This window comes from Scyliorhinus canicula, chromosome 13, assembly GCF_902713615.1.
Source record: "Scyliorhinus canicula chromosome 13, sScyCan1.1, whole genome shotgun sequence".
In the NCBI taxonomy this organism is placed as follows: domain Eukaryota; kingdom Metazoa; phylum Chordata; class Chondrichthyes; order Carcharhiniformes; family Scyliorhinidae; genus Scyliorhinus; species Scyliorhinus canicula.
The window spans coordinates 117,631,324-117,655,451 of NC_052158.1; the positions used below are offsets into that span (position 1 = coordinate 117,631,324).

Here is a 24,128-nt window from a genome sequence, read left to right on the forward strand (position 1 = left end):
AAAAAAGGTTTTGTTTTCCACATGGCTTGGAGCACGACTTCAGTGATGTCATTTGTGGGTGGAGCTGCGCTGTGGCTGTCAGGTGTGAGGGGGCTTAGTTTTTTAGGTTTCATTTTCGGTTTGTTTGTTTGGACTGCAGAAGCAGCAGTGTTCGAAGGCACTGTTAAGCTGCAGGACATTTTCCGTTTATCTTAAAGCTGTTTCAGTGAACTGAAAGCACATTGGGTGCGGCAAACTGCCTTGGTAACCTTGAATCAAGAGTTGTTTTCCTGAAGGAGTTGTGAATCTGCTGATTGGAAACTGGACCAGAATCTCAGGAAAAGGACCAGTCCCATTCAAGTGAGATTACAGTGTGCTGGGCCACGCCCTTGAAGGGGGTTTTGGTTTTATTGGATTTTGTTTGAATTGTAACAGCTAAGGGGGATTCATTAAGAGTTACATATTATAGATTACTGTAACTGTTGTGTGATTTTTCATGTTTGTAATTGATAACAAATTCTTGCTAAGTGTTTTATATATGTTAACTACATTCTTATAATGAACTTTGTTTTGATAAAAGCACTTAGGAAGTCTGATGATCACACTTGAAAAAAACTTGAAGTGAAGGCTCCTGTGCTCATCCTAGCCAAATTCAACATAAAAGAGTTATAGGTCAGGTGAGCTTCATAATACACTTTGGAGTTTCTGAGCCCTGGCCTATAACACTATTCACCTAACAAGCATGTCTTTTGGGACTTATGGGAGGAAACCCACGCAAACACAGGGAAAAAGTGCAGACTCCGCACAGACAGTGAGTGAGTCAAGCAGGGAATCGAACCTGGGACCCTAGCAGTGTGAAGCAACAGTGCTTCACACTGTTCTACCATGCCACTGAATGGACGCTGAAAACGAATTTGATAGGGTTGAGTGGGGGGTACCTATTTGAAATTCTTGGAAGGTACGGCTTTGGCCCAAAGTTTATATCATGTGTTTGGCTCCTGTACATGGCCCCCACTGCGAGTGCACATGAATGCCCGGAGTTCACGTTACTTTCAATTAATCACGGGTACAAGGCTGGGTTGTCCATTGTCTCCTCTTTTGTTTGCCTTGGCAATAGAGTCTCTGACCTTGGCGTTGGGATTGTCCACTGGATAGAGCAGGAACGGAGGGAGGGCACTGGGTATCTTTATATACGGATGATTTGCTTCTGTATATCATGGATCCACTCTCTAATAGAGGAGATAATGAAGCTCCTTGGGAGTTTTGGCTCCTTATGGTACAAGGTGAATTGGAGCAAAGGTGAATACTTTCCAGTGAATCCCCAGGGAGAGAAGCTGATCTGGGGAAGTTGCCGTTTCGCCTGGCCAGGACAAGCTTCGTTATCTGTGAATTTGGGTGGCCCACGATTAGGCCTCACTCCACAAACTTGCTCATCTGGTGAATGGGGACAGGGCAACAGAGCGAGAGCCAAGATTCACCACAAGCCCAGTACTGGTAGCCACTTGAGGATTTGGAGACAGTTTAGGTAGCATTTTAGGTTGGGCTCCATGTCAATGTTGGCCCCTATTGCAGGAACCATTTGTTTGTGCCATCTGGCTTGGACTTATCATTCAAATTTGGTGACATGGTTATTGAAGGGAGGTTCACCGGTATGGAGGAGTTGTTGGATTAGATCCAGCTCCCGAGAACGAACGTATTTAGGTACTTGCAGTTTTGCGACTTTCTGCGCAATGATATTCCTTCACTTCCCCTGGCACCAATCGCCCTCGCTCTTCAATAGGGTCCCGTCTCTGGCAGGGTTAGGAGGGGACGATTTTCGATGTCAATGGCCCGATCTTGCAGGTCAACCCCACCTCACTCTTGTGCTAGGCTCAGCTTGATCCAGTTCAAGGTGGTGCACTGTGCACACTTGCCCAGGCGCGGATGACTAGTTTCTTCTCGGGAGTGGAGGATAGATGCCATCGTTTAGGGGACTGGCGAACAATGCAAACATGTTTTGGTCCTGCCTGGGTCTTTTCCAGGACCATGTCGGGGATTTGGGGATTTCAGCCAGAGCCATGCCAGTCGGTGGCTATTCTTGGTGCCTCGGACTCACTGGTGCTGCAGACAAGGGTAAAGGCGGATGTCCTCGTCTTTGCCTCGTTAATAGCCCCGAGGCGAGCTCTGCTCGGGTGGAGGTCCCCGACACCGTCCGTGGCTCAGCCTGGCTGAGTGATCTGATGGAATTTTTGTACCTTGAGAAGGTCAAGTATTCTATGAGGAGGTCGGTGGAAGGGCTTTACTCAAAGTGATAGCCTTTCATCTCCTTTTCAGGGAGTTAGGCACCATCTGTTGTGGGGGGGGGGGGGGAGGGGGCAGTTGTATTTTGCAATATATTACTTTGTTTATCTTGTTGTAATGACAAATGTTTTGAGAAAAAAATATTTTTAAAAAGTGGCCAAGTGGACTGGCTGCACTAAAATCTATGGGCCCAATTGTATTTCAATGCTGTAGTGCTAAAAAACTGTAGACAAAGCTGCAACCTAGTCAAGTGGAACTGTACTACAGCCACCTGTCCACAAAAAAATGTGGAAAACCTCCCAGGTTTTATTATATCCAAAAAGGAATAAAAATCTAATCCATCTGACTGACATTCTCTTAGATACTTCTCACTCACCAAAATAAGTGAGTCATCAATGGAGTCCCCAACCCATAAATTGGGCGTATTCATACTAATGAAATTTCCCCACTATATGCAGTGGATTGTTGACCCATCAAATGCCACATCGTCCCATTGTACAAAAGCAAATAGTAAAAAGCAAATGTTGACATCTATACCAACTGCAATTTAAGATGCAGTTCAACTGTGACTTCTGTGGAGGGAGGGTGACCCCAAATCTGGAGCAAACAGTACCGTAAATTGTCATATTACCAAGAACCTCCAGTTTCAGGCATTTGCACAGCAAACAGTTGCTTGAATTGCCCGAAACAGCCAGCTTACTTAATGTGATTTAAGCTGTAACATTGCAATTGCCACTTATGATCAGTGCCATTTGCGGGACATAGACTTCTGACCAGGATAAGTAAAGGATGAAACCCTATTCAACAATAACCTGATCACGAACAGAGTTCAGACTCTGTCAAAACAATTCAGCTCCAAATCACATCATAACTTCCATTCAAGATTGGTTTTTAAAAAGCTGAACACAAGAGGAAAGGAAGTAGAGGCAAGTGGCACAGTAGGCCTCAACATCAAGGCAGTGTCTGACTGCGTATGACAACAAGAAGCCCTATCAGACGGAGGTCAATGGGAAATCTAATTACTGGTTGGAAGACATATTTCAGATGCAGGAAGGTGACTAATTGTCAGAGGTTGATCACAGCTCCATAAAGTTCTTTTAGGAATTCCCACAGACCAGCATTCTTTATTCAGTCATCTTCAGCTGATTCTATAGCACATTTGAGTGAAAAAAGTACAAGGAAGCATGTTCTTATTGAAGACATTTAAAGAGTTGGGGGGGGGTGATGATCTTGGGGTGCAGATACATTTACCAGAAAATGAAAATGTGCATTATATTAAAAAGGGGAACATTTTTAAAAAGATTAAATTTGTACAAGCCATTGACTAGGCCAAATTCATGAAAAGAGCAGAACGATTTACTAGAACAGTACCAGAAATGAGCTGTTACAATCATGAACAAAATTCAAAAAAATTGGTGCTTTTGAAAATCAATTAGTTTACAAAAATAAAGACTTTGAGGGAACAAAATATTATTTCCTCTGGTTGCTGAATTTTTAAACAAGATGCCACAAAATATTTGCATTATCGCTGAAATGCTGATTCTCTCCAACTCCCCCCCCCAGTATACAAAGGTTATTAAAAACAAAATTAAAACCTGCTTTCTCACAAAATCATGACATTTTAAAGAAAATAGATAAACATTTCAAAAGAATAAAAAGAAATGGGATCAGAACTGATAGCTCCAGATGAAGAGCTTGCACTGGTAAATAATTACCTAATTTTGTGCTGCAATTTCAATGTTTCCATCTTCTAGCAATAGTTTGTAGAACAGACAGAATAAATACCATTCCCTTACCTAAATAGTCAGGATATGTTCCATATGCAAACAAGTTCAACAATTGCAAGTAGGAAGCATGCGATCCATTAGCAAGCTGTAGAGAAAAGACTAAAAGTTTAAATGTCAGTAATCTTTGAAAGTAATAAATAAACAAACAATGAAAAGCATGGTGAGGCAACTGGAAGGTGGCTTCAAATTCTAGATACAAAGTAAAAATGTATTGGAATAGGGAAAGCAGTTAGAGTTCTAAATTTATAAATGAACACGTGAATAGCATGCTAAAATAATCAATAACAAAGAGTTTGAGATTTGCATATTAAGGTTTCTCACTCCCACAGTACATAAAAAGTGAACAAAGTATCAATTTCCTGGTTTGATCTTTAGTGATCAATTCCTAGAAAAACACATCTAGTTTTCAAAATGCAGAAAGCTTTGACAAACACACAAATTGCATAACTACTTTAGATTCCTTTGGAGGGGTTGGTTTAGCACAGGGCTAAAGAGCTGGCTTTGAAAGCAGACCAAGGCAGGCCAGCAGCACGGTTCAATTCCCATACCAGCCTCCCCGAACAGGTGCCGGAATGTGGCGACTAGGGGCTTTTCATAGTAACTTCATTTGAAGTTTACTTGTGACAATAAGAGATTTTCATTTTCATTTCAGATGCTAAAAATCATCAAAAGGTCCCTGGTTCGATTCCTGGCTGGGTCACTGGCTGTGCGGAGTCTGCACGTTCTCCCAGCGTCTGCGTGGGTTTCCTCCCACAGTCCAAAGACATGCAGGTTAGGTGGATTGGCCATGCTAAATTGCCCCTTAATGTCCAAAAAGGTTAGGTGGGGGTTACTGGGATCGGGTTGATACGTGGGCTTGAGTAGAGTGCTCTTTGTAAGGGCTGGTGCAGACTCAATGGGCCCAATGGCCTTCTTCTGCACTGTAAATTCCATGATCTATGATGGAAATTGTAACATTTTCTCAAATCACAATAGCTCTTAGAAAACACTGGCAATGAGAGCAATTTTTTTTTGGTGCACAACATGCTACTACAAAGCAGTAATTGGTCTAGTCAGCTGTCCAATATTGAGTAGATATTAGCAATCCAATTGTATTGCAGAATACAAGGCTTTTAAAGTCAATAATTACAAACCAATTAAAAGCTAGTTTTATGCATTCTAAACATCAGGTCTACAGTGCATGGTAGTTACATTAATTTCTTCAATCTTACCTTTTTATGTTTTCACATTTCACAGTCTTCCAAAAGTAAACTATGCAGAACTTCACAAGCCCAAGCCATCAATTATATAATATATAATCTTTATTATTGTCACAGGTAGGCTTACATTAACACTGCAGTGAAGTTCTGTGAAAAGCCCCTATTCACCACACTCTGGCGCCTGTTTGGGTACACAGAGGGAGAATTCAGAATGCTCAATTCACCCAACAGCACGTCTTTCGGGACTTGTGGTAAGAAACTGGAGCACCCGGTGGAAACCCATGCAGAAACAGGGAGAACGTGCAGAAACAGCACAGACCGTGACCCAAGCCGGGAATCAAACCTGGGACCCTGGTGCCGTGAAGCAATAGTGCTACCAACGCCAATTAATGGTCAGGATGCATCAGTCCAGCTGGACTCTGATGCCTTACATCTTTGCAATCCCAGTTTATTAAAAGAGAAACAGATTTTTGAATCTCCGCCTTATATATTTTAGTTATTTACTTTGTTGTTTAAGTGCCCAATACATGTACCTATTTACCATACAAGGGCATTCAGAAAACCATTAAGTTACATGTTTAGTGAGTGGGAGTTAGTGAGCAGGAACAAAAAGGATTAAATCCACCTTGCTTGTTCTGCATATTTGCATACAAGTGGAAACAGCCGAGAGGACAGATGCACAATTGATACTTCCATAGGCTTGTAACCAATTCTTCATAATCAGCGAGTGCTCAAATGTAATAAAATGTACTACTCCTATCATCTTGACGCTGCACCAGACCAGCCTGGCCAACACCTACACTTTTGCCAGTAACAGAAGCACATGGGAAAATAAACCAAGTAAAATGTTGGCTGGTTCAATGACTTATCTAATGCATGACAATGCCACTACCAGGGTTTGGTACTCGACATATATTTTCCAAATATAAAACAAGTGCTTCCATTTGCTTTAAGATAATTAGGTTTAAACCATAAAACTCATTGTGGTGAAGCAAATTTAGGAAAAAGAACCCGAAAAATGAATACCATTCTTGAAAATTTAGTAGAATTCCAATATTACATGCCACAACTGCCAGGCAATGATCATCTCCAACAAGAGAGAATTTTACCATCCCCCATGACATTCAATGGCATTACCATTGCTGAATATATTAACAATCAAATTCCTGGGGGTTGTGGTGTTCTGTGTTGCTAACTTCAGGATGGTTGGCATAGTGTTCACAAAGATCACAAAATAGCATTAACCTGAACAAAGCTATACATTTATTAACACTACTAATTTGGATTTGACACGCACTCCAAAAAAAATAGTTGATTAACACTCACCTACAGCTAATCTTTATACTGTTATAAACTATGATCTGCCTTGGAACCCCCCACGGGGCCGGAGGGGATGAGGCGCTTCTTAGATGGGCTGACCTTCCCAAAGGTGGGCAGGGGGATGGTAGAGGGGCTGGGGGCCCCGATTGGAGCTGAAGTAGTAACGGGGGGCCTGAAGGCCATGCAGTCGGGTAAAGCCCCGGGGCCGGATGGGTATCCAGTGGAGTTCTACAAAAAGTTTGCGGGTATACTGGGGCCGGTGCTGGTTAGGGTGTTTAACGAGGCGAGGGACAATGGGGTGCTACCCTTGACGATGTCGCAAGCCACCATCTCGCGGATATTAAAACGGGATAAGGATCCGGAGGTCTGTGGGTCCTGTAGGCCAATCTCACTGATTAATGTGGACGTTAAACTGCTGGCCAAGATCCTAGCGTCCAGAATCGAAGACTGCGTACCGGACGTGATTGTGGAGGCCAAACGGGGTTTGTTAAGGGCAGGCAGCTAGTAGCCAATCTAAGAAGGCTACTCAATGTGATTATGATGCCCCCGGAAGGCAGAGAGGTGGAGGTAGTGGTGGCAATGGATGCCGAAAAGGCTTTTGACCGGGTGGAGTGGGACTATTTATGGGAGGTGATGGGACGGTTTGGGTTTGGAGGGGGCTTTGTGGACTGGGTTAAACTGCTATATCAGGCCCAGGAGGCTAGTGTAAGGATGAACAGAATGACATCTGAGTATTTTAGACTACACCTCGGGACAAGACAGGGAAGCCCCCTCTCTCCACTGCTGTTTGCGTTGGCCATAGAACCGCTGGCCATTGCTCCGAGAGCGGCAAGGGGATGGAAGGGAATGGTCAGGGGGGGGTAGAACACAAGGTCTCGCTCTACACGGATGACCTGCTTTTGCATGTGTCAGATCCAGCGGCAGGGATGGACGGGATTTTGGAAATCCTTGGGGAGTTTGGCCGGTTTTCGGGCGACAAGTTGAACATGGCAAAAAGCGAGATATTTGTGGTGCAGGCGAGGGGTCAGGAGAATAGGCTGAGGGAGCTGCCGTTTAGGCTGGTTGGGGAAAGCTTTAGGTATCTAGGGATACAAGTGGTACGTGACTGGGGTAAGATGCATAAGTTGAACTTGCCCAGGCTGGTGGAGCAAATGAGGCGCAAGTTTCGGAGGTGGGATGCACTCCCGCTGTCACTAGCGGGGAAAGTACAGACGGTGAAGATGACGATCCTCCCGAGATTCCTGTTTATTTTTCAGTGTCTCCCCATTTTCATTCCGCGGTCCTTCTTTAAAAGAATCAATAAAATCATCCTGGGATTTGTTTGGGCGGGGAAGTCCCCGCGGGTAAAGAGGGGGATGCTGGAACGGAACCGTAGCGAGGGGGGGCTGGCGTTGCCGAACCTCAGCAACTACTACTGGGCGGCTAACATAGCCATGATAAGGAAATGGATGGTGGGTACGGGGTCGGTTTGGGAGCGGGTGGAGGCTGCTTTGTGCAGGAGCACCAGCTTGGCAGCCCTGGTCACAGCTCCCCTGTCGCTCCCGCCGGACAGGTACTCCACCAGCCCTATAGTGGCGGCGGCTTTGGGGCCAATGGAGGAAGCATGCGGGGGAAGTGGGAGCGTCGGTCTGGTCCCCAATATGTGACAACCACCGATTTGTCCCGGGGAAGATGGATGGCGGGTTTCGAGCGTGGCGGAGGGTGGGGGTGGGAAGGATGGGCGACTTGTTCCTGGAAGGGAGCTTCGCGAACATGAGGGCGCTGGAGGAGAAGTTCGGGCTGGCGAGGGGGAATGACTTTCAGTACTTGCTGGTGCAGGATTTCGTACGTAGGCAGGTTCTGTCCTTTCCACGCCTTCCACCAAGGGGGATCCAGGACAGGGTAATTTCCAGGGGTGAGGTAGGAGAGGGGAGAGTCTCAGATATTTATAAGGAGCTTATGGGAGCAGAGGACACAGGGACCGAGGAACTGAAACTTAAGTGGAGGAGGAGCTTGGTGGGGAGTTGGAGGGAGGCGTATGGGCAGACGCTCTGAGGAGGGTAAATGCAACCGCAACATGTGCCAGGCTCGGTCTGATTCAGTTCAAGGTGGTTCACCGGGCCCACATGACAGTGGCCCGGATGAGCAAATTCTTTGGGCTGGAGGACATGTGCTAGATGTTGAGGAGGGCCAGCGAACCATGTCCACATGTTCTGGGCGTGTCCAAAACTCAGGGGATACTGGCAGGGATTTGCGGACGTCATATCCCGGGTACTGAAATGAAGGGTGGCGATGAGTCCAGAGGTGGTGGTTTTTGGGGTGTCGGAAGACCCGGGAATACAGGAGGGGATAGAGGCTGACATTGTGGCCTTTGCTTCCCTGATAGCCCGGCGACTAATACTGTTGGCCTGGAGGGATCCAAAGCCCCCAAAGACCGAAATATGGCTGTCGGACATGGCAAGCTTTCTCGGCTTGGGGTAAATCAAGTTCGCCTTAAGAGGATCACTATCGGGGTTTGCCCGGAGGTGGCAACCATTCATCGACTTCTTCACGGGGAACTGCTCTTACTCACACTATCTTTACTTCTGTCCGTCTCTAGCCAACTCCTGCACTACTCTCTCCCAAAAGGCATAGCATCAATGCCTTATATACTTGTAGCTGGTGCTTCCTCTAGTGGATACTCGAGACATTTCATTAACCCTTGCAGTTATGATAATACCACAGGAGTCACCATTGACGAGAAACTGAACTGGACCAACCATATAAATACAATGATGGGAAGAGCTGGTCAGGGCTGGTAATTCTGCATCTCCTGAGTCTCTAAAGTCTGTCCACTGTGATGAATATAGGAAATGTTTTCTATACTGTGTGTCTGTTGCAATAATGTTACTAAAAGAACCCAGATAGAAGTTTGCTAAATCTGTGATTAAGGAGGTTAACAGATAAGCAGGCTATCTTCTATGATGTCACTCATGGGGGGGGGGGGGGGGGGGGGGGGGAAGAGAATGGCCCGTTATGGCCCAGAGCCATAACGTTTTTAAGTTTTACGGCTGTGTGGAAAGAGATTTGTCCCAGGAGTGGTAATACAAGTAATAGGGTTTCACTAACTTTATTAAAACAAAAAATTTATTTAAACTTCAATCCTAACTGAGTGAAGAACGTTCTCCTCATCTTAGTCCTAAATGACCTACCCAGTCTCCAGAGAATGTGGCCCCTTGTTCAAAATCACCCACCTCACGAGGGAGAACACCATCTCTGCATTTAGTTGTCCAGCCCTGTCAGAATTCTATACGTTTCAAACAGAGCCCCCCTCATTCTTCTAAACTCCAGTGAATACAGATCTAGTCGAATACTGCCATACCAGGAATCAGTCTGGTGAACCTTTGCTACGCTCCCTCTATGGCAAGTTTTCTTATGTAAGATTACCAATCAGAAGCCAGTCTGATTTTGCTGATACTGAATATCCATATACACGCATTGAGTTTTTAAAAAAAAGAAAACTATTATGGCAAAAATACGATCTGATTTTTCCTCTGAAAAGAAGGATGGTCATTTGACTCACAATACATCTTCAGGTTCTTTTTAAGACCTATTCATTCGTCCCACTTTCATCCTCTGCACATTTTATGTCATCAAGTATTTATCTCATTCCCTTTTGAAAGTTATAGTTAAATCTGATTCCACCATCCCCTCAGACAGCGTAATCCAGATCATAACACTTCACAACAAAAACAAAATCTCATCCACAAACTAGTTATTTTGTCAATAATTTTAAATCAGAGTCCTCCTGCCAGTAGAAACAAATTCTCCCTATTTACGCTATCAAAATACTTCGGTCGCGACCCACCAGCAATACTGCGCCCGTAAAACAAATCGCTCCGGTTTCTATCCGACTCACAACGTCTTGCGAGATCTAATGTGATCTCTCGAAATGTTGCGATGTAAATTTTAGGAAATCCGCATATTAGAGTGAGACTAGAATATGCAGTTTCTCGTAGTTTTGGGATCTATCCCCTTTGCCTCGAAGACCTTTAGCGAGCACCGTTCAGTACTGGTCTCCACAAATGGGGACCAGACGGAACGGCACTCGTGGGTGTCTCCCAGAGGATCGGAGGGCACCTTGGCAGTGCCAGGCTGTACCAAGGTGCCCTCCAGCCTGGCACTGCCAAGGTGCCCAGGTGGCACTGCCAATTGGCAGGGGCACTGCCAGGGTGCCAGGTTGGCACTAAGGTGCCAGGCTGGCATTTTCTGTGTGCTGGTGATCAGGGGGCCTGGTGTACCTGGGGACACTCCCATAGCGCTTTGGAGCTTGAGGGGTCAGGGGCCTAGGAAATCTTCACGCCATCAATCTCTTGCTGTGCTGAGGAGTTCTGGCGAGCAGAGCTCCTCAGTGTAGAAAATGGGACTATGTTCCCCGCTGAGGCCCCTTATTAGGGAAGTGGCGTTTTATAGCCATGTATTTCTCGGCGCTACGAGTGCAGGAATACACGTGGCTAAATGTGTTCGCTATGAAACTTTGTTCCCATTTAGTTGAATCGTGCCCTTCATTTTAAACATGCTGTCAAATGCCTTTTAACTTTATCTAGAGAACAATCCTAACATCTCTAGTCTTTATTTAGCCTAGTATTGCTGAAGCCAATAACAGTGCCTCATGGTTATTGACTATGGTTGCACAGTTGAGGGATTGAATTTAGGGTATACCACATGGGCTTTATACTAAGTCATCAAGGAGGCCTAGTTAACTACTTAATCTCAAACTTCAAATTGAATTCTATCAGATAATCACAAAAACGAGCTCACATTATTCAGCGTACCTTTACGTTTATTTGTTAATTTTACATAGTCAAATGCTTAACATTTCAAATTAATTAACTAATAGCAGTAAATCTCAAGACTCTATGGAGAAGCATTTTAAAATTACTTAGGTTTTTTGTATTTTAAATTTAACAAAGATTCATGGCAATAAGGAGAAATGTTGAAAAAATGTTTCTCTGTACCGTGTTCGTCCTTACCTCCTGTATATTAGGTGTTTCCAGAAGTTCACCAAAAACAAAAACTCCTGGAGCCTCTAATACTTGGCTAATAAGAGTCGTTAAAGCTGGACCTTTAGCATTTCTAGACAACAAAATGAACTGTTCCAAAGGGTTACTTGTAGATTTTGATTCTCCTGCCATTGCACAAAGGTGGTTCCCTGTAAAACAAAAAGCCAGTAGTTTTAAATTGCCAAATCAGAGGATATTTTGCATGGAAATAAATCCATACTGAAGCAGCGAGTAAGTTATTTATGGATCTTCTCTGGCTCTGTCTTAGTTTATCTTGTAATAATGAAAACCTCAACCATTTCATAAATTAAATGGAAAACATCAGTTGATTGTACAAAAATAATCCAAGATATAATTCCAAACATAGATTTAGAAAGGAAATATGTCACTTGGCTGATGTCCTTGATTATTTTGAGTAAGTGACATCCCAAAAGAACCGCTGGAAATAATAATAATAAATCCAACTGATGCGAGAAAGAAAGCGACTGAAGGAAAGAAATAACCTATTACTGGAGGGAGTTAGATCAAGGTGGATGGAGGGACTGAATAGAGTGCCAAAGGATCGGTGCTTAGGTGGTTTTCAGCTCACCCATGCCTGCCACAGCACAATTTTACCATCTACCATGATGGGATTCAAGAACCCCAGAGCATTACCCTAGGTTTGTGGATTACCAGTTCAGTGGCCTATGCCCTTCCATTGTTTCCAATTTACATTAATTGGATTTTTAAATCCATGTAAAATAGATGCATTTGCAGAGGGCAGTAAATGATGGAGTAGGTAGAAGAAAGCAGCCAGGGACCTATAAAAGTAGTCAGATAAAATTCACAAATAGGTAAATTTTTCCAAAACAAGCAAGCGCAAAGTACTACATGTCATAGTCAGGGTCATACAGCACAGGGTCTATGCCGACCTTCAAATACCAATCTATACGAATCCCATTTACCAGCACTTGGTCCATAGCCTACGATGCGGGCGAATAGCACATACTGTGCTAATGAATCCTTTGACAAATGGAGATCATCATTGCCAAGCCAAATTCCACTCTTCTCATCATTTACACTTCCAACAGGGGTCACTCACATTCAAGGAGTAAATGGTCCGAGATCATCTGGTTCATTGTATGTGTCCACAGCCTGAAGTAGCCACCATCATAGCGGAGTGAGCTGGAAAGATTGCCGATCAAATTTTGGACCTCTAGAGTCAATGCCAGCTATGCATGTGACAAGAATACGGTGGATGCTGTGAAAATAGCTACCAGTGAAATTGACAGTAATTCATGGCTCAGTAAATTTGGCACTTGATAATGGAACAGCAATAAGCGCATCAAATAGAACGCTTTATTATACTGCTGGATCACATGAGTTCAAGTTAGAAGTTGTTATGCCAGACCTGTATAGTGCTTTGGTCAGATTCAACCTTGAATACAGTGCTCACTTTGACGTCCTCAGACAAAAGGGAAACACACAAGACAAGGTAGCAGTCGAACAATAATAATAATAATAATCTTTATTATTGTCACAAGTAGGCTTACATTAACACTGCAATGAAGTTACTGTGAAAATCCCCTAGTCGCCAAACTCCGGCGCCTGTTCGGGTACACAGAGCGAGAATTCAGAATGTCCAATTCACCTAACAAGCACGTCTTTCAGGACTAATGATGAGGATACAGTTTTAAGAAAAGATTGCTGAAATTATTTGCCTTGAAGTATACAATGAGCATAACTACAGTTATTTTGGAACACTATCCAAGATCTAAAACAGGACCGATTAAAATGGGCAAAAGGGACATTTAAGATAAATCACATAATTTTCATGCTGAAATGCTCTATCCAGTAGACAAAAGGATGCAAAATCCTTAGCCTCATCCAAGAAACTGCGGAAGAAATGGAATTTGCATTTATGTAGCACTTTTCATCACCACCGGCAATGAAGACATTTTGAAACATAGTCGTTGTGGTCCTGTAGGAATTATGGCAGCCAATTTGCCATCAGCAAGCTCCACGAAGAGCAATGCGATAATGACCAGAAAATGGGTTTTATGAAGTTATTGGAGCAATAAACATCGGCCAAGACACCAGGAACAAGTTCCCTGCTCTTCTTCGTAATAGTGCCAGAGGATCTTTCACATCCACCCAAACATTCAGATGGGTCGCTGGTTTAACAGCCCATTGAAATATGGCACCTCCAACAATGCAGCCATTCCACAGTATTTCACTTAGAGAATATTAACGTTGGCTTTTAAGTTGCAGGACACAATGATTGAATTCAAGTTTTTCTTCATTCTGAATCGGAGGCAAGAAAAGTCAAATAATACCCCAAATGTAATCTCGCATAACTACAATGGGCAATGATTTCAAACCTAGTACCCATGGAGGCATTTTTCTGACTGCTGCCAAATTTCACATCGATTCGGTGTGATTCCAATATGCATTGAGCACAATATTAGAGTTTTTTCTTTGCCAGTGGAACCAAAAATACCAACTTACCAATATTCAATTGACTTAAATAGAAATGAAAAGTCTGGGGGTGAGAACGCAAAATTGCAAGAGAAATGTCTATTTGCAAAATATATGTATAAAGTGCTGCTGGATGATTTTTTTAATTAAAATTTCCTCCCCCAATTATAGACCTGCAGTGCAGGTCTCACAAACATTAATTACATAAATGATCAATTGATTTGTTTTTGTGGTAGTACAATAAGCAGAGTTCAGAGTTGAAAACTCATCTGTGTGTTTTTGTGTTGGCAGAAATTTAAACACCCCATGCAGCTTAAAAGCAGGTATTGCCAATCCCATTCGTTTACTATTTTTAACACAATTTTTTTTAATTCAACGAAATTTTGTTATTATGCTTTCCTCATCTTCCCAAAAGTGTGGTCAGTTATACAGAAATAATCACTTTTCCTGGTATTTGACTGCTGCCTCACAGCTCCAGGGACCTGGGTTCAATTCCGGCCTCAGATAACTGTCCGTGTGGAGCTTGCACTTTCTCCCTGTGTCTGCATGGGTTTTCTCCGGGTGCTCCAGTTTCCTCCCACAGTCCAGTGGGATGTGCAGGTTAGATGGATTGGCCATGACAAAATTGCCCTTAGTGACCAAAAACGTTAGGTGGGGTACTGGGTTTTGGGGATAGGGTGGAGGGATGGGTTCCGGTGCAGACTCTGTGGTGATTGCATACCTGTGTAGATGCAATACAACTGAGCAAGCACTAGCGGGAGCACAGGAGAGGTATAAATACACACGAACAGGAAGTCAGGGCACTTCACAGGAATGGAAGTTGGTACCAAGACAGACTAGCAGCACAGATGTAACTTTAAGTTAAGCACTGAAGAGAGAATAAACTCACAATAAAGTATCTACTTCAACTTTAAGACTACGAGCTTTATTTATTTTTTTTATTTTTTTTAAATAAATTTAGATTACCCAATTATTTTTTCCAATTAAGGGGCAATTTAGCGTGGCCAATCCACCTACTCTGCACATTTTTGGGTTGTGGGGGCGAAACCCACGCAGACACGGGAAGAATGTGCAAACTCCACAGGGACAGTGACCCAGAGCCGGGATCGAACCTGGGACCTCAGCGCCGTGAGGCGGTTGTGCTAACCACTAGGCCACCGTGCTGCCCTCGACTACGAGCTTTATTAAGACACAAGGAACAACACATGGTACCAGGACTGGCTTCAGAACGCTTACTATGAGATTACACAAGCTGCAGAGACAGAAAGACCAAAATGACAAGAAAGATGTTGGAAGACTTAGCTGATTTACTGCAATTTGGACCTCCACTGCAGCTGGAAACAACCGGTAATTTAAGTAATAACTGGAAAAGCTTTAAACAAATGTTCGAGATATGTATTGTAGCAAATGATATGAACGCAGTCTCTGATGCAACAAAAATAGCGCTGCTACTCGCAACAGGACAGAAAGCTAGAAAATAATATAATTGCTTTAAATACTTGAAAGGTGAAGACAGCACCAAATTAAAAGTAATACTGAAAAAAATTGAAGATTACTGTATCAGTAACAATGCTGCTTTAAAACATTCAATGCCCAGAGACCAAATTGCACAGGGAATAAGTGATGCAATTCTGAAAAAATCAAAACCAGAACAGAGAAGGGTTAACTCTGAAAATTGCAATTGAAAAGTCCAGATCGAAAGAAAAAAGTAAATTGAACTTTTTACAACGAAAAACGTTGAAATTCACGTAAAAATGGCGTCTGAGCACATTTTACACCCTCCGGGGAACAAAAGACGAAAATCTGCGTCTACGCATGCGCAGGAAACAGAAGCCGTGCATGCGCAGTTAAAATCCGCCGTTTTGCCTTCTGCGCATGCGCAAGCTGCACATGCGCAGTGTACAAAAAAACAGTGAATGAAGATCGATTTGCGCATGCGCAATCGATTCCTACGCATGAAGTCACGAGCGGCGTGACGTCAGAGAACCTGGACCACGCCCACTTAAAAGGGAAAATACCCAAAAATAGAAAACAAGAACCGTAAAGCTGTAAAACCCAATTTTCTTACATCAAAAGAAAGAACAATGCCTCAACTTATATCAGCAGTGGAAGATAACTTTCACAACACCCTGGAACAAGCAGTCTGCACCACCCTAAGTGAAGAGAACAAAACAAATCCGAAACAAAAACAGATGAAGAGAACGAAAACAAATCTGAAACAAAAAAAGATTTGTTTTTCGAACAATACTCAGACATGGCTGAGTTGGCCGAGTTATTCATATATGCTGACCAGAGCATCAGCACCACGGTTGCAAACCTCAACACGACTCTACTCATGGTAGATGAATCCAATACCTTGATGACATGGCAGATCATCGAGACATTGAATAACAGCAATACTCAAGAAGACGACGCCACACAAAGAGCACAGAACGACTCCGTTAAGAGAGCACAGATTGACTCCACAGAGAGAACACTGCACAACCCCACAGAGAGTGTGATGTTGGACTCCACAGAGGGAGTGACGCAAGCCTCCACAGAGAGCTCGTTGACAGACTCCAAATTGGAAACAATTAAACACTCCATAGTGATGCATGAACAAGACCATGAAGGGCAACCCACCATATCTAAGCAACCACAAGCAGACTATGAAAGTCTACCAAGCTCACATGATCAAGAAGAAGACAATGTAAGTCTACCCACTGCATGCGAAACAATGACAATATGATCACACTCGACATACAGGAGGTGCAGGATCACAGTGAGACTGACAGATCTCAGCCTGCCTGTACAGAAGCACAGAGTAGGACTACCCAAGAGTCCAGAGAGACCACGTCAATTGAAATTGTGAAGATTTTGACTCCAGAAGAGGAGCACCAAGAACGCAAAGAAGAGAAATCAAATCCACCACAAATGACTGATGACACCAACATTAGTGCAACATCAGACCATGCTCTAGACAAAACGCTCAATGTAACAGATACCACAAAGGACACTCGTACCAACAACTGTGACAATAACGCAAATTATCCACACGGAACACTCATTGAGCGCAACAAGAAAAACAAAAACCACAAGAAGCACAGCAGAAACAAGAACAACAGCAAAAACAAAAACAACATGAAGCGCAACAAGAACAAAAACCGCAAGAAGCACTGCAGAAATGAGAACAAAAACTACAAGCACAACAACAAAAATTACAAGAACAAAAACAACAAGAAGCATAACAAAGACAACAACAAGCACGACAAGAACAATGGTGAAAACAACAAAAAGAGAAACAATAAGATCAACGAAAGCAACAAAGACAGAAACGACAGAAACAACAACAATGAAACAACGACCTGTACAAAATGGTACAACTCTGCACATGAAGGACAATGCCACAGCACACTGCAAAACAATGACAAGACTACAAACATGCCATGGCATGACAAACAATCTCACAAATTCACATCTGCTCCAGAACAGGCAGGCACACCTGCTTTCAAGGCAGATGACACACTAAATGGATACCACAAGCACAGAAAAAAAGTCCATGTCAGTCAACATCAGTGGTTCGACCATTCAAACACCTCGGGATGACTTGTTGGTTACTTAAAAACAAGAACACAGACAACATTCACAACGGAGTTGCAATATCAATATCACCACGTCAACACCGAAAAAGAAAAAACTCAACGAACAAATTCATCAAGTTTGGACTCATAACTGTTTTTATTAAGATTGGACTCATAAATATCAATTGGCTTTGTAAAATATCCAATATCATAATCACTTGTACAGATGTACATATAAGTAATCTAACTGTTTTGTACAATATTCTTTAACACTGTACAGAAAATATGTAAAGAAAAAAGGGGGGATGTGGTGATTGTATGTCTGTGTAGATGCAATACAACTGAGCAAGCACTAGAGGGAGCACGGGAGAGGTATAAATACACAAACAGGAAGTCAGGACAGTTCACAGGAAAGGGACAGACTAGCAGCACAGATGTAACTTTAAGTTAAGCACTCGAGAGAGAACAAACTCACAAAGTATCTACTTCAACTTTAAGACTACGAGCTTTATTAAGACACAAGGAACAACACAGACTCAATGGGCCGAATGGCCTCCTTCTGCACTGTAAATTCAAAATGCAAATCTTTCTTTCCTTACATCAACCCCACCTAGCCACTGTTTCAACCACATTCCTCAATCTCCTGTCATTAAATAAATTGCATCTTGAACCCTTTTACACCCGTCTACAGTGATCTTCTTGGGTAATAATTCTCTCTCTTCCCCCCCCCCCCCCCCACCCCCAAGTTAACCTCTCGTATTTGGATATTTTCCTCATTGAAATATTTGCTTGTCAATTTCCTTCATAGGAGACATTTGGTAACAATCAGGGGGCCAATCCAATTCCCAACTGAATTTCATTCCTGCCACAGCTCATAAGAAACAGGAGCGCGAGTAGGCCATTCAGTCCCTTGAGCCTTTTCGGTTATTCAAAGAGATTGTGACTGTTCAAATTGTGGCTAAAGCTCCACTTTCCTGCCTGTGTCCATCACCCCCTTTTGACTCCCTTGTAGGTCAAAAATCTGTCTAACGCTGCCTTGAATATATTTAATGACCCTGCCTCTATCTAAAGACTGATGCCCAACATAAAATATGTTTTCCTCATCTTGGTCTTGAACAGGACACCCATCTGTGCCTCCTCGTCTAGAATCCTTTGACAATTCACTCCTGAAGCTGGGTCACATCAGGGAGCTGTCTCGACAGGGTTTTCCCTGTCGCCAAAAGGACAAGACCAGATAATTCTGGCCAATTGAGAGAAGTAGGAATGTACAATACTAGGAAATGAATTGGGGTGGGGAAGAAATTATAAAAGATGAAGGCAGCAGAGAGCTCAAAGAGAAATGTCCTTTTCCAGGCCACCATAATTAACTCTGTCCTTCACCAAAACTCTTTTGACATCAGCCCATCTCCATCCTGTCCTATACCGTCAAGGTCCTGGAGCTGATCCTTTAACCTCACAACCACCTTCCCGATTTGAATCCCTCCCAGTTTACCTTCCGATCTATCATTGACCACCATGGGAATTCCTGGATCCTGGCTTCCTGTCATTTATTTTCTGTAGGATTTGGTGCAGCACCAACAGTGGAAATTGCTCCCAGTGACACTACTGGGACTACAGCATTGACGGCCAATAAGCAGCAGCTGTCTGACATGAGGCTTTCTCTCCAGGTAGGTGTGCAAGACCAGTCTCCAGCCAATAAATGCTCCACAGAGTGTTAAACGGCTGCAGGGCAGGGATTCAAAGTAGTGTTAGGAAGCGTACATTAGCCTTGGAGGGAATTCTGCATAGCTTTAACCAGATTATTGGAAGAAGCAACTGCAGAAATATGTTGGAATTGACAAATGAATGGTTAGCTTTTGCTTGACCAATATTTTACCACCCCGATCAAACCCCTTCATAATTTGAAAGGCCTCCATCAAGTATTGACTTGATCTCTGAGGGAAAAAAAAGGAGATCCAGCCTGATCAATCACTCCTGAAAGTTGAATCCTCTCAATTCTGGTAACATTCTTGTAAATGTTATTTGCACTTTTCCAGAGCTTCATTATCTATTTTGTAATATGGAGATCATGAATTTAAACTAAAGTTCTAAATAAATTTAGCATGACCTGCTTTTGTAATTTACTCCTCCAGAAATTCACACTAGAACTTTGTTTACAACCTTTATGGTCCCATCAATCTGCACTGCTGTCAGTGATTTATGTATTGTACCTATCCCCCAGCTCTCTTTGTTCCTCTACCTTCTTTACTTCCCTCTCAAGGAGTAAATGATCTCCTCATGCTTCATTTGGCAATATTGTATCTACCAACCTTACAAGCCTGCTTATGTCTTCTGTATTTTGGGGCAATACTCCCACACTCCTACTTTGGTATGATCTGCAATTTTTGATACCCTACTGTTACGATCCCAGTTGATGTTATAACTGGATGGTGAGATCACAGAATGGACCCCGGGTCAAAAGATCATACATTTAAGGAACAGTGTTGCAGGACCGGTGATTAGTTTCAGCAACCAGAAAAAAAATTCATGAAAAATTGGATGATATGCATTTACTCTTACTTTAACAAGTTTTAGGATTAACATGGATTATAAAATACATTTTAATCCACAATAGTCTAATTAACAAAGTCCCTTTTAAGCACACCAGATGACTGTGGCCAATACACTTTCCACTCCAAAGCCCAAGTGAATATTTGTGGATGTCACTTCAGAATACCCCCAGATGAATGCCACACGAGTGTTTCCAAACCACTCAAAACAGATTTAAAATCTTCTCTCAATTATATTTTCCCTTAGTGATTTGCATTCTGAAATCCAGGCTCTCCAAATGACACTTTAAAACAAGGCTTCTGCTCCACTTCACAATGAATCCAGTCCAGGATTTTACACCAACCCCTTTTTATGTTTCATTTGTCTTAACTGCTTTGACACCAACTCAGGATCCAGCAACCAATTTCCACAGCTATTTCAACTCAAGTTCCACTTGCTGTAGTAAAATCTCCCAAACCCGAAAATCATTTCAGATATACTTCTGGCATAATAATAATCTTCATTGTCACAAGTAGGCTTACATTAACACTGCAATGAAGTTACAGCGGAAAGCCCCTCATCGCCACATTCCAGCACCTATTCGGATACACAGCAGGACAATTCAGAATGTCCAAATTAACTAACGGTAAAGACTCTTTTGGGACTTGTGGGAGGAAACCGGAGCACCCGGGAGGAAGCCCACACAGACACAGGGAGAAGGTGCAGACTCCACACAGACATTGTAGGTTTTCCGGGCAAGATTCGAGCCTTTTACGAGCTGGGAAAAGGACTTTGAACTTTAAAGCAGTAAAAAAAAGCCATGTTTGGGGCTGCAGGACCTTGACTAAACTTCCCAGCAGCCTCAGCCCGTGTGTGTGTTTAGAGAGGCAACTCTCAAAATCCACAAGCAGCAGAAACCCAGACAGGCCGGTGATTAGTTTATCTGCAAGATAAAGGAGTTTGTGACATCACCAGACTAGACCGGCAGAAGAACAATGCACCTGGGTTAGTTTCAATACAGGCGCTGATGGCCCTGGCCCAGAGGGAACAGAAGAACAATGCACCTGGGTTATTTTCAATACAGGCGCTGATGGCCCTGGCCCAGAGGGAACAGAAGAACAATGCACCTGGGTTATTTTCAATACAGGCGCTGATGGCCCTGGCCCAGAGGGAAGATAGAACCCATTTCCTTAATGGGATAGCATTCAGCAACCTCCGGAGGGACAATAGGGTGCAATCAAGTACCTGATAACGAAGATAACGATGTCAAGCCCACGTATGCTTCAATGGGGGCTGAAGATCACAGTAGCAGAAAAGGCCGTAGCCTTTGCAAACTACGAAACTGTTGGTTGGGAAAGGGGCGGAGGTGGCAGGGAACTCAAACTTGGTGTATAAAAAGGATGGTCAGACCGGCCAGCACTCTCTTCCTTTTTGTCAATCTTCTCTCCTCGCTCCTGCTCATCATCATCGTGCTCCTGGTGCCTGCTTTTCATTTGTTGCAGCACGCAGCCTGAGACCCACTGAGCAGTTTAAGTTTGAACTTGGATTGTGAGTATCCTCTGGAAGTTCGCGAAATTCCCAAGATTACTATAGTGGATGAGGCTTTTGGGGGAAAGGGGGTTGCACGCATCTATCATTGTTTTAAGACACTGCTAAAATTGTGTAAAGTAAGCTTTTACGTGGTGCCCGTTTAGTATTCCTTCCATCGTCATAGTTTTGTAAAGCATAAGGCATTTTGTGGTGTTTTCTAGCATTTGGTGATATTGACCGTGAACGTTTAATAAATACCTATATTTGGCTTTCAATTGGAGTCCGTTTTGAGTTTTCAATTCCTCACCAACGATCTCTGACCAAGTCACAATAATAAATCTCCCTTACCATAATTCCGGTGTCTAGGACCGAGGGGTACCCTGGACGCCTCGAAACCGCCCACTCAGGAAAGACTGCCAGATAAAGGTGGGCAGAGACTTCCCTTTCTTCTCTCTCCCGGGGGCACTGCTCAAGTGGAGTAGGCGCAAGGTGGTTGCGAGTCCACCGGTAAGAGAGAGAGGATCACCCGGGCAGTGGTGGGGCTTGGACAAAGGGGTGTCAAGCCCAATATAAGCCCGTTGGGTGGAGTTAGAAAAAGGGGATCCCGCTACAACAGTGACCCAAGCCAGGAATCGAAACTGGATCCTGGCGCTACGAAGCAAGTGTTAACCACTGCACTACTGTTCCAGTATCTTTAACTTCAGACTTCTTGGAAGCTTCACTTCATTTCTCTCGTATTCTTAAGTAGCTGCTCTTCAGATCACTGCACTGGTTTTCTTAAACATTACTCTATCGTATGTTTTATCTTCTCACAAAACTCAGATATGTGTTATCTCTTTAACATTGTAAAACCAAGTGCTTCTAGCAGAGCTGAGAAAACTGCCTTCTCTCTCACTGCCAACTGCGATCAAATAAGTTATGACTTAAAAGCTTCTCTACCTGACAAGGCCCTAGTTGCTGAGCAAGCACATACCGGTTCATTTATTCTTCACGCCACAGCCCTCTCTAAGCATAATGAAAATACAGTTGGAACAATACTTCAAATTTAAATCCAAATCAGTTAGGTATATGGTAAAATAGCATCCCCAGCAGAAATCCATGCCAAAAATCACTTCCCAATTGTCCAAAAATCCTCCTTCAACACTGACGTTTCCTGGTCAGCTTTTAATACTTTTAGCAACCCGAATCTTAACTCCATATGCCTGGACCTTTGACATGATTCTGCAACGTGCCAATCTATACAAGACCCCCTTACTGCACACACACAACTCATCAAAAGGATGTGGAAGCATTGGAAAGGGTGCAAAGGAGATTTACCAGGATGCTGCCTGGTTTGGAGGGTAGATCTTATGAGGAAAGGTTGAGGGAGCTAGGATTTTTCTCTTTGGAGCGGAGGAGGATGAGAGGCAACTTAATAGAGGTTTATAAGATGAGGGGGATAGATAGAGTGGACGCTCAGAGACTATTTCCTCAGGTGGATGTAGCTGTTACAAGGGGGGCATAACTATAAGATTCGGGGTGGGAGATATAGGAGGGATGTCAGAGGTAGGTTCCTTATTCAGAGATTGGTTAGAGTGTGGAATGGACTGCTTGTTGTGATAGTGGAGTCGGACACTTTAGGAACTTTCAAGCGGTTATTGGATAGGCACATGGAGCACACCAGAATGACAGGGAGTGGGATAGCTTGATCTTGGTTTCGGGCAAAGCTCGGCACAACATCGAGGGACGAAGGGCCTGTTCTGTGCTGTACTGTTCTATGTTCTATCACTGCACTGCCCTCATTTTCACTTGCCCAATTGTTCAAAGAATCCAATGAATGGTTAAATACAATTTGTATTTTATGAAATCCATGTTAACTACTCATATCGATAAATATCCACATTTTTTAAAAGTCGCGACTTCAGCTAAGTACCAAAGTTGGCTAGTCAAGAGGGACCCGAGTAGCTCTAGTGACAAACCGGGTGCAGGAGTTCTGAAATGTATTGTACTCGTTTGCACTTCAGTTCAATCATAGCTCTACGCCCGATGTCGGACTTTTCAGGGCTTCTCGCGCTCATATCAAGCAATAACAGGCGAACAACAGAGGACGCGGAATATTTAACTTAACTGCGAAGAGAAAAGGGCTTCCATCCTTTAAAAGCTCACACAAACAAAAAGAACAACGTGCTTGTCGCTTATTGCTCTAGGCCCAGACCTAATATTCTGACAACTGGCTTAGCGGGCTGGTGACTCGGGAAGCCAGAGGTACATTACAGCGCGCTCAGCAGCGAGCCTGGAATTGCTGCCGCCAACTAGCCAGCCAGCCGCTCCCGGAGCATCCGTCACCCGCACATTTTTAAATAACTCACCTGTGCCCAGGCCCTTTGCCTCAGTCCCTCTTTCAGAGGAGAGCTGGGCGCCTCCGCTCCGCGCCTATTGGCCGGGACGACAGGCGCTTGGGCCCGCCCCCTTCACCAGACCGGGCTT

The 24,128-nt window shown here is 43.6% G+C and overlaps 1 protein-coding gene across 4 annotated transcripts in view; it reads right to left on the minus strand.

The window, feature by feature from the left end:
* The window catches only part of LOC119976793 (COP9 signalosome complex subunit 7b-like), a 72,802-nt gene extending 48,674 nt beyond the window's left edge, over positions 1-24,128 (minus strand). The window contains exons 1-3 of one of the 4 annotated variants that reach the window (XM_038817583.1): positions 24,011-24,128; positions 11,542-11,735; positions 4,056-4,131 (exon numbers count right to left, since the gene is read on the minus strand). In XM_038817583.1, the coding sequence (XP_038673511.1) occupies positions 4,056-4,131; positions 11,542-11,718 (253 nt within the window). In that variant the 5' untranslated portion in view covers positions 11,719-11,735; positions 24,011-24,128. Of the gene's footprint in view, positions 1-4,055; positions 4,132-11,541; positions 11,736-24,010 lie in introns of those variants that run through there. The other 3 variants (XM_038817581.1, XM_038817582.1, XM_038817584.1) reach the window with 3 other exon arrangements.